The following is an 11,770-nucleotide window of genomic DNA, read 5'->3' on the forward strand; positions in this document are numbered from 1 at the left end:
ATATATATATATATATATACATATATATATATATATATATATATATGCATATTACATATTATTAATTTGAAGATACACCCTTATATAATGATCCAACGGTGGACATGGATTTGATTGTGTATATAAATCCCTTGAGTTCGTAACACATCTAGCAAAGGAGCTCTTTTAAGTGATGGCAACAAATGGTGGGCAAGTGGTGGTTGATGAAGAAAGCCTTTCTTGTGCGAATAGAGTTCAACCCTTCTCATCCACACCTAGGCAATTTCCACATTTAGCCCTCCATCGTCTTTGAATTTTTTTACCAAATGCCATATCTTGAAGGGGCAACGTTGTCATTTCACTTTTGATCATGTTTTGCAGGATAGAGCCATGGGAAGTTGATCAAAGAAAGAAGGGATCAGATTCTCTTACTTTGGGAGATAGGTTGGGTTTGGAGGATCTTTATTCCTTGAATGTCAGTATATCTACTCAAATTCAGTTTATATATATTGTACATCTTTTTGTGTTTAATTCACATTTTATGTTATATATCTTTATACAATCATTAAAGTTGAATTAAAATTTTGTGTTAAGAAATTAATATTAATAATCCAAAATTTCCATTAGGTTTGGCGGGCATCGGTTGGAGAGTTACTTGGCACGGCTGTTCTAGTGTTCATGTTAGACACAATAGTCATTTCATCGGTTGAGACCCAAACGAAAACACCAAATGTTTTAATGTCCATCCTGATTGCCATCACCATCACCATCCTTCTCCTAGCGGTTTGCCCAATTTCAGGTGGACACATGAATCCAGTCATATCCTTCTCAGCAGCCCTTGTTGGTCTCATTTCCCTCTCTCGAGCCTTCATCTACATACTTGCACAATGTGTGGGTGCTCTACTTGGTGCACTAGCTCTTCAAGCTGTTGTGAGCACCAACATCGAGCAGACTTTTGCACTCGGAGGGTGTACTATTGGCCCAATCGGACCAATGGGCATGGAAACGAGCCAAGCCCTTTGGCTCGAAATAATTTGCACTTTCATCTTCCTTTTCGCTTCTATTTGGATGGCATACGACCATCGGCAAGCAAAGGCTTTGGGGGGTCATGTTATCGTGTTCTCGGTAATTGGAATTGTGTTGGGACTTCTTGTGTTTATCTCGACGAGTCTAACAGGAAAGAAAGGTTATTCTGGTGCAGGGATGAATCCAGCGAGATGTTTGGGACCAGCCATGATTAGAGGAGGTCATTTATGGGATGGCCACTGGGTGTTCTGGGCAGGCCCTACCATCGCTTGCATGGCGTTTTATGTCTACACCAAGATTATTCCAACTAATCATTTCCATGCCAATGGTTACAGACATGATTTCTTCAATGTTTTGAGAGCCTTGATTTGATATGATATGTCATCATTAATCTTGTAATTTGACTAATGCTCTCAAATTATTAAATAATTACCTATAATTAATTAAATAATGTATCAAATCCTCTCAACATTAATTAATTAATTTCCTAGTGATCAAAATTAAGAATTGTTTTTCTTTCTTTCTTTTTGGTTGTCATTTGCTTGATGTTATGTGATGTAACATGATATGTAACTTTTGTAATTTTTATGATAAATTATTTTTTTAGACAATTGTAATAATGTACATTTATATATGGTTGAGTTCAGGTGAAAAAAAGAGTTAGAATGAAAAGCGTAAGGAATGATATACATTCTTAAATGCATATTAAGATGAGATGTACCGATGTGAGATGCACCAGATTAATTCTCATATCAAACGATTCATATATGAGTTCGAGATTAAAGGTGATCAATGGTCTAAAATCACTTCTCACACTTGTCAACTTAACTCTATTTCTCATACGATCTTTATATATACGAACTTAGTATTTTTTTAGAACTCCAATATGTGAGATCCATGAGATCCATCCTAAGTCACATATTGATAAAAATTAATTTTATTAATTATTTAGAATAATTAAGGCGATAATTATCCTTTTCTATACTATATTATAAAGCATTTAACAAAAACTTTTAAAAACCATTTTTTATACATGAAGTACTGTTTGTTGATGCATATTACTTAAAATTCAAGATTACAAGTAAGGGGCTGTTTGTTTGGCACTTAATGGTTACATTAAGAGCCAACCTCTTAATCGGTAAGAGGTTAAATCTGTTTGGCAAAAAAAAAAAACAACCCTCTTAATGATTACAATAACCTCTTAACCATTTTGCATCCACTACCTCACTAAACCATTCAGATGTTCATTTTTCCAACTATGCCCTCCCTTCTTCACATCCATCCCCCTCCATCACCGTCTTCCCCCCCTCCATCACCGTCTTCCCCCCCCTCGTCGGTCTTCCATAACTACCAACAGCACACATCGCTTCTTCTTCACAGCCCCTCCCCCCACGTCGCTGGTCTTCAAATCCCAGCCCCTCCCCCCACGTCGCCTTCTTCCAACAGGTCTGTCGTCGCCGCCGCTCGTCGCCGCCTCACGTCGCCGTCTCCGCCTTCTTCCAGCAGGTCTCACGTCGCATCCTCTCCTCTCATGTTTGTAACAATGTTAATTTCAGTTTCTTCCAGCAGGTCTCGGTTTCTTGATCTTGCATAAATCTAGGGTTTGGTTTAGGGAATTTATCATTTTTCTTTGGAAATTGATGGTGTTTATTGCTTATTTCATGTTTGTAACAATGTTAATGATGATTGGATTACCGACATTTTKCAATTTCTTGAGGATTTGATACTGATATGAAGAAACATCATCTTTGGTAATTGTATGTTGGTTTATTCAGTACTATATCATAACTAGGGTTAAAATGGTAATTTGCTGTCATTCAGAGAACAATTACCAAACAACCTTGTTTCATTCAGCACTTAACCATTCTGATCCTCTTAGCCATTCTAACCTCTTAACTATTCTGAACTAAATCATTCAGCAACTGTCAAACAGCCCCTAAAATGTGCATAAATATAACTTATTAAAGCTTCATGTTTGAAACCGTCTAACTAACTACAGATAAACATAATACAATACATGATAAATATCTCATTTTAAATATAAAAAATCTAAAATATAATTAGGATAATCATTAACTTTTAATAAAATACTWAATTATTATCAATACAAAAATTATATTATTAAACAAAAATAAAAAAATGAATTAAAGAAATACACAAAAAAAAAATATAATTAGGATAATCATTAACTTCTAATAAAATACTTAATTATTATCAATACAAAAGTTATATGATTAAACACAAATAAAAAAATGAATTAAAGAAATACACAAAAAAAAAATTAAATAGTTAGTTTGATACTAATATCAATATTTTTTTCATTTTTTATGATATTTTCATATTTATATTTTATTAAAAAATAAAAACATTATCGTTTTATCAAAACCACATAAAACCGTATTATAACATCGACTGAGACAAAGAAATAAATAAAACGAAACATTAAAATCGAGATGTATCACGTTGCATTGTGCGAGTATCCTTCTAGTTTTAAATCAAAATTAATGTATCTTTAAGAAAATTTTCATACTTATCTCTTTCTCTCTCTCATCTCTGTATTAACATACACATCGTGCATACAAGATGAACACATTATGAACACAATGTAGAAAACCTTAATAATTTTTTTACTAGGGTGTTCACAAAAGTTATATTTAAATTTAGTTTATTGATTTAGCTTGTGTTCATAATATATTCACAAACTACATCAGATCATAGATTTAGAGTGTGTTCACAATGCATTCACAAATCATAAAAGTATTTCTAAAAAAGTGTTCACAATGTGTTTACCTTGATTTCATATTCAATTGAATATATACGTGTATGTTATGGAGAAAAAAGATATGATAGAGAAAATATGAGAAAAATAAGGAGGGGAGAGAGATGAGAGAGGAAGAGTTTTAATTTACTTTAGATTTTTTTAATTAATTTTTTGTGTTTTAAATTAGATCTCACGTATCTCATAAATTAAAAAGTTTTTAAAAAAAGTTCCTCATATACACACACACACACACACACACACACACATATATATATATATATATATATATATAAAAGCTATCAAATGTAAACCACCCATGTTTTTACAAACCGTGCAAATCACCTTCATTCGTCAATTTCATTGTTTAATCTTATGAAAAAAAAAAATCATAAAATTGTTTAATGTTATGAAATTGTTTCCTATAATACTTTTTTTTGAAGTTGTTTATTATATGGTTATAAAATTGTTTTATATAATATTTATGAAATTTTAATGAAACTGTTTTATGTATTTCTCTAAAATTAATATAATGAAGATGATAATATCCATGATTAACACCCTCCACAATAAAAATGATTAATCATCCTCTCATAATTACAAAAACAATGAACAAAATGAAAAATTTATGATTGGTTGAATGATGTTTGTACAGTTTATACAAATAACGTGATTTGCAAAGTAAACCTCTTTTCTCTCTCAATCTCTCTGATGTTCTTACCGCATATAGACGTCAAAAAAAAAAGGAAAGAGTATCCTCTCTATTTTCAGTGCATGACTGGTTTCCAAACTTGAGTGCCGGCCACTTAGATTCCGGTGACGGATCAGATTCCAGCCACCTCTCACCTTCATGAATTTTAAACGAACTTCCAGCCCAATGAACATGTCGAACTAGAGAATGCAAATTTTCACCAAAGGAGGGATCTAGGAGAAACCAGAAGAAGGAGCAGTTATATCCGAGCATGCTATTAGAGCATCTGTTGATTTATAAGCTAAACATCATCTTATTCATTTCTGCACTGTTCACAATCCGTTAGTTAACGGATACTTCTTTCGTAGTCTATTTATGTTTGATCATTGTTCTTTGTTTGGTTGATGTATTTTTTTGGATATGATGTCTTTTAAATGGAAATAAAGTTTGTTATGTTTGTGTAAACTTTGTTCTGTTTTTCATAGTTTTAATTATCCAACATATGGTATCAGAGCCACATATGTATGGCTTCTTCTTCTCAAAACCCCTTACTACCCCAATCACAGACAAAATTACAAACCCCTTACTACCCCAATCACAGACACAATTACCCTGATTAAATGGAAGGAATTACTTCCATTGGAGCATCTAAATGAAGGTGATGTTTAAGTCACAAGACCTATGATCCATTATCGAAGAAGGAATCATAGAACCAGAAAACTCGACAGCACCTACTGCCCTGCAGACTAGTATCCTCAATGAAACAAGAAGGAAAGATAAGAGAGCCCTGTTATTAATCTATCAGGCTGTGGACGATAGCATCTTTGAAAGAATCTCATCATCCTAGTCTGCCAAAGAAGCGCTGCTTTATAAATCCTATAGAGGAGAAGAGAAGGTTAAAACTGTGAGATTACAAACACTAAGATGTGAGTTTGATAATCTCAAGATGAAGGAAACTGAGTCAATCGAGGAGTACTACACAAGAGTTATTGTTCTACTAACCAAATGAGACTTAATGGGGGAAAATATTAGTGATAGAAGCATAGTTGAAAAAAATACTTCATAGCTTCACCAAAAAGTTTGAATATGTAGTAGTCGCCATTGAAGAATCTAAGGATTTATCAAATTTCTCCTTAGAAACTCTCTTGGGCACATTACAGTATCATGAACTCCGTATGAAACAGTTTGAGGTCCCCATGATGGAGCATGCATTCCAGACTCAATCGCATTGGGAGTCAAGCACAAATGAAAAACAAAAAGGAGTGGACTTCGGCGGAGAAGAACAAACATCAGGGAACTTCAAAGGCAAAGGTAGAGGTAAGTCTTTTACTCAAATCAAGTGTTTGTATTGTGATAAGCTTGGTCATACAATAAAATTCTGTAGGAAAAGAATATTTGAGGAGAATAAGACCTCTAATTTTATACGCAAAGAGGACAGTCAAAATGATGACACTATGTTTATGATGCTAAGTATACAAGAGAAAAGCATGAGTGATCTGTGGTACTTAGACAATGGGTGTAGCAATCATATGACAGGAAACAAGGATTTGTTTCTCAATTTAGAAGAATCCAAAAAGAAGGATGTGAGAACAGGAGATGATAAAAAACTCATTGTATATGGGAATGGGGATATCTCAATTAAAATCAGGAACAAAGACAAGAGGATTTCTGATGTCTTCTATGTCCCTGGTCTAAAGCATAATTTATTAAGTGTGGGACAACTCATACTCAAGGGATATAGATTGGTATTCAAAGATGGGTGTTGTGAAGTTACTGATTCTACAAACTCACCAATTGGTAGAATCATTATGACTAGCAACAAAATGTTCCCAATAAGATTTGACAATGAGAGCTTTCTTGCCTTAGCCATAAACGTTAAGGACACTTCACTTCTGTGGCATAAGAGATTTGGACATGTCAATCTCAACACCCTATCTCTCATGCATAAACATGAATTGGTAAAAGGACTGCCTTTTGTTACTCCTCTTAACCATATTTGTGAAGCATGTGTGTAACACCCCTAAACTCACTTTGCATATAACATATAATTCATACAGATAATACATGTTAAATCCCACCAAGGTCTAAAGTACAAGAACAATATTACAAATACAGAGTCCAAAAATTCCAAAATACATGCTCTTGTACTACATAACATAAAACCCATTTTTTTTAAAATATATAAATAATAGAGTCGAGGGAGTGACCTCAACCCCAACCAGAAGCCAAAGTGGTCCTAGTAGACCACCGATTCAGCCTACACAGCCAGAAGTGAACATTGCCGAAGAGATGGCACGTTGTATACGCACTGCTTTACCTGGAATGCTTGAGCAGATCCAAACTACAACACTTAAGATGGTATAAGATCGTTTGAAGCATAATAGACCTTCAAAAAATGAAACTTATGAAATTAAGGATTCGACTAATAATGAATCTCACAATCATGAGGAGTCGAACGGGGAGGCACACTCCGACCATAAAGAAGTTAAGAAACCTGATAACAAAGGATGTAGTTACAAATCCTTCACTAGCAGCTGTCCTTCTATTTTCGAGGGGAAAAATGGGCCTCTAGCAGCTATGAACTAGTTAGACGAGATAGAATTTTGCTTTCTGACTTGTCATTGTGCACCTAGTGACATGGCACAGTTTGCATCAACTATGTTTAAGTCAAATGCACTACATTGGTGGAAATCAGTTCGTGCCACTAGGGGATAGGCAAACACTGCATCTCTCTCTTGAGATGAGTTTAAAGGATTAATGAGTGAGAGGTATTTCTCTCCACTCCAGATGAGGATATTAGAAAGTGAGTTTTTACGTTTAGAGCAAGGAGGTATGACTGTAGAGAAATATGTAGAGACTTTTATAGAGAAATCTCGATTTGCTGAACATCAAGTCRTTCCCGAGAAGAGAAAGGTAGATCGATTTGTTGATGGACTAAAAAGGGATATTAGGAGATTGGAGGGAATGTCAAAACCTAAGACTTTCCAAGAGGCGGTTGAACTTGCCACATTTGCTGAAAATGATAGTTATGTTCCAGATGCCACTAATAAGATATTGAAGAGGAAAGCTGTCAACGTTAACGAGTCCAAGAAAATTCGAGTTTCGGAAGAAAATATTAGAACTTCGACCGCATGTCACTTGCGGAAAATTCTATCATGGTGAATGTAGGTATGGTAAAGGAGTATGTTTTAGTTGTGGGAAACCTGGTCATATGTCAAAGGAATGCAAAACAAGATTTACTTGTTATTCTTGTGGGGCTGTCGGACATCGCTCCAATGAGTGTCCCAAAAAGGATCTTGTGCAACCGAAGTTACTCGAAGGACCAAACGGTAAGAAATCTGAGGTGCCTAAAACCAAAGGACGAGTTTTTCAAATGACTGCTGAAGAAGCATAGGTTGCACCATGCGCGGTATCAAGTACTTTGTTAATTATCAAATACCTAAGCATGAATTTACTAGTTTTGTGTGCCAATTAACTCGTCTTAAGTTCAATTGTTTTTAGTTGAATTACCTTGTCACAATTTACAGATTATCATTGGTGATAAATATACTATAATTAATAGGCATATTATTGGCGTGTTACCAATCAATGGTTGAAAATTTGGGATTCAATTGTTATTATGGACATTAGAGGATTAAACTATAATAGGTACGAATTGGCCATGCATGTAAGACTGAAATGAATAGATGATTAGAATAAGAATGAGTGACCAAAAGATTATCTCGTGATAGAAGAAATCTAGAATAAAGAAAAAAAATAAGTATGACAAAATTAAGTAGAAATTCCGAGGACGAAATTTTCTTTCAAGGGGAGAGAGTTGTAAAACCCATTTTTTTTTTAAATATATAAATAATATTATATGAGCCTTTAAATATATTTTTTAATTTATTTGAAATGTTAAAATATTTACGTAATAAACTAAATGAAATAATTGTACAAAATCTTAAATAAATAAATAATGAAAAGAAAGACAAAAAGAAAAATAAAATAAAATTGTTTTTTTTAATTATTGGACCAAAAATGTGATATCACATCAGGAGAGGTTTAGTTCTAAATATCAGAAAGTTCAGGGGAGAAAATGTCATCTTTTTCAAAGTTGAGGGACCTGTTTTTTGTCAAAAGTACATAACTGTTTGGAGAAAACGACCCATCAGCCTAAAACTCGCGACTTGTCCAATTTTCTTCAACTAATAATCCAAAACTCTTGGCATATAAATTGTAGAGCTCTGGCTTAGGAACGTTTTGGTTCAAATAGCTCGAAAAATCGTTGAGTTTTGAGAGAGAAATCTGAGTTTGAAGTTCGGAATTGAAAATCTCCGTTTTTCACCGATTTTAGGTGAGATTCTTAACCAAATCTCTTGATTTTTATGTCTATGACTTTGTTTTTAAGTACTCTATCAAACTGAGTAGCCTCATGTCTCATATTTGTGTTTTTGTTGTTCGATTTTTATGTTTTTAAGTTGTTGAGTTTTAGTTTTAAAAACAAACTTTAAATGAGTAAATGGAACTCATTTCTTGATAAAAATTCGTGTTCTTTATGTCAAAGTGTTGGTAAAAATATTACCAAGAGTTTGGCGCAAAAAGAATGAAGAAAAAGGTAAAGAAACGAACCATTTTCAAGTTTTTTAAGCTTGAAAACGTGCAGGCCTTGACTGCTTTTCTTTTCTGTTTTGGCTGCTGCCATTTCCTTTTTTTTTTTTTGTTACTGTTTTCATTGTTGGGTCACGGACCGGGTCGGCCTAGCCCAAGACCCGCGTCCGTTTACCTTTAAAAAGAAATGGGAATAAAGGCAATAAGGACGGGATTCAAACCCATGACCTCAGCCATGAAACCCTCGAGCACTAACCAGTAAGCTAACATCGAGTTTTGTTTATCTGATGCTCTGATATTATTAATATTAATTAAATGTTTATGTTTCAGAGATTAACATTTAACCCCCTGAAGTTCTAGAAAATATTTTTTATCCAATATAATTTTATGAGACTTTCATCAAGTCTATTATATTTTGTAAAATGCAATCTTTGACCCAATTTCGATTATTCATCTTGTTTAGTTACCAAAATGACCCTACAACTTGGAAATCGGTATTTTAGCGATACTTTACGTATTCGCCCTATAAATTACCGAAATGACCCTATATCTTGGGAATTGGTATCTAAGCTTTATTTTGATTGTTATCCTTGTGAAATTACCAAAATGACCTCACAATTAGGGAATCAGTATTTTAACAATACTTTGAGTATTGCTTAATAAAATTACCAAAATTCCCCTATGCTTTGGGATTGGACTTTTAAGCACAGTTTTAATATTCGACATATGAATATACCAAGAATGTTCTAAATTAGGGAATTAGTTAAAGTTATACCTTTGGTATTCGGCTTCTTAAGATTTACCAAAATGCCCCTAGACTTGGAAAATTGGTATTCTAAGCATTATTTTGGGTATTAATTACGTTGAACTTTAAAGTTATGGAATGACCGTTATTTATATGTGTGTGACATGTTCTCACCGTTATTCACTTACAAATTTTAAAAGAGACGTTTTGACCACAAAATATTATTTACATTGTGAACTATTTAGTATAGTTATTTTGGTAAAATACTTATTGTTCAAGAAAATGTGAAATGTATTGCTTATTTTTATAAAATGAACTAGCAACAATTAATATTATAACGACGTCACATTATTAATAATATTTCAAGAAAATATTGGAGTGAAACATGAGATATGATGTTATCGGGGGTTAATCAATAAAAGGAAAAGTCGTGTTAACATTGTTAAGGAATAGTAATCAATTTAATTACGATTATTTAAGATGCTTAGGAATGGTATAAATTATCATGTAGGTTGTCGTTTTTGAGAGAACGACCTATCGAACGTTAACGATTCAAAGTGAGTACATTATGCGATTTTTATGGGATATATACATGATTATTACAAAGTATTTTATCCATGATATTTGCATGATGTGGTTATATGCATATGATGATAACTTGATTGTATTGTTGTACATGATATTTAAGTATATGCATGATATGAAAGATGATGTTGATGAGAAAGATTATGATGACTTGATATTATCATTATGATATTTAAGTATGTGTATAATGTGAAAAATGACGATGATGCATATGTGATTTATGTTGTCACTTGCATGATATGTATGTTGCATGTCACGATGAGATTTGCATTAATGAGTGAGTATTGCAAATAAATGATATACAACTAGTATGATTCGGCAAGATTCGTCCACCGAACGGGGTGGGTTGGACATGAAAAGAGGGCTTGTAATTCCGAGGTCTTGGAGTCCTCGTCCATAGAATACGCTACATACGCAAAGAAAAGTGATGAGTCGAGACCTCACTTGCAAGATAATAACTAAAATACACTAAACATTGTTTATATGTGCATGTCACGATGAGATTTGCATCAATGAGTGAGTATTGCAAATAAATGATATGCAACTAGTATGATTCGGCAAGATTCGTCCATCGTACGGGGTGGGTTGGACATGAAAGGAGGGCTTGCAATTCCGAGGTCTTGGAGTCCTCGTCCATAGAATACGCCACATACGCAAAGAAAAATGACGACCGGGCCTCACTTGCAAGATAATAACTAAAATACACTAAAACACTGTTTATGTGTGCATGTGATCATGAAACCATATTGTATTCACTAAGCTTTTAGCTTATACTATGCATGTATATATCTCAGGTATCAAATGTCAGTAGACGCGTTGAATGAAGAAAGAGGAAACTATGTTTCGAATCATGCTTGATTAGATATTTAATTAGCATTGACTATGTTAAAGTATTTTACGCTTCCGTAATTATGTAACGAATTATGTTAAACATATTATGTGTGTTTGAAATTTTAAGTTCGTATTTTTGTTCATGACATAAGTTATTAAGAATGACGTCACGGTACTCGAACGAAAGAAAAAAATCGGGGCATAACAATCTAATTCCCAAAACACATCCAATGATCTTCATATAGCTTTGCACATAGGGAAACAAATCACATTTTTCCTTTTCCCTTACTATCATTATACTCTGCATTTCCTGCAATACATATTTGAAAACACAAAATGAGGGTTAGACCTGAAGGTCTAGTGAGATCCCTGTTGATCCTCTCTCTCAGTGATTTGATGATAATCCCTTTTATCTATCGATGTAATTTTGTTTCTGTATTTTCAGTTCCAGCGATCATACRYTGARHATGTTCAGTGATCGCTGAGAAGCTTGTTTTATAAATCTCAGAGACAAACAATACTTCAAGAAGACAACACTCACAGCAAAGAACCTTCAGCGAATGTC

General features: G+C 33.6%; 2 protein-coding genes across 2 annotated transcripts; both read left to right on the forward strand.

Moving 5' to 3' along the window:
- The first annotated feature begins 155 nt into the window (after positions 1-155).
- On the forward strand, positions 156-1,601 carry LOC112504362 (aquaporin-5-like). Its single transcript, XM_025108302.1, has 3 exons — positions 156-258; positions 361-454; positions 607-1,601. The coding sequence occupies exons 1-3, from the start codon at positions 173-175 to the stop codon at positions 1,375-1,377; spliced, it is 951 nt and encodes a 316-aa protein (XP_024964070.1). The 5' UTR covers positions 156-172; the 3' UTR covers positions 1,378-1,601.
- A 4,052-nt stretch (positions 1,602-5,653) lies between these two features.
- Positions 5,654-6,469, forward strand: LOC112504361. The gene has a single exon (XM_025108301.1). The coding sequence runs from the start codon at positions 5,654-5,656 to the stop codon at positions 6,467-6,469; it is 816 nt and encodes a 271-aa protein (XP_024964069.1).
- The last annotated feature ends 5,301 nt before the right edge of the window (positions 6,470-11,770 follow it).

This window comes from Cynara cardunculus, unplaced genomic scaffold, assembly GCF_001531365.2.
Source record: "Cynara cardunculus var. scolymus isolate 2C unplaced genomic scaffold, CcrdV1 Un_Scaffold_5334, whole genome shotgun sequence".
In the NCBI taxonomy this organism is placed as follows: Eukaryota; Viridiplantae; Streptophyta; class Magnoliopsida; order Asterales; family Asteraceae; genus Cynara; species Cynara cardunculus.

What these genes read in the sequence shown, in the direction of transcription:
- LOC112504362 (XM_025108302.1), top strand. Translation starts at nt 173, where the DNA reads ATGGCAACAAATGGTGGGCAAGTGGTGGTTGATGAAGAAAGCCTTTCT. An exon ending in CCCTTCTCATCCACACCTAG is followed by an intron (nt 259 to 360) that starts GCAATTTCCACA and finishes CATGTTTTGCAG; the next exon opens with GATAGAGCCATGGGAAGTTG. An exon ending in AGGATCTTTATTCCTTGAAT is followed by an intron (nt 455 to 606) that starts GTCAGTATATCT and finishes AATTTCCATTAG; the next exon opens with GTTTGGCGGGCATCGGTTGG.
- LOC112504361 (XM_025108301.1), top strand. Translation starts at nt 5,654, where the DNA reads ATGGAGCATGCATTCCAGACTCAATCGCATTGGGAGTCAAGCACAAAT.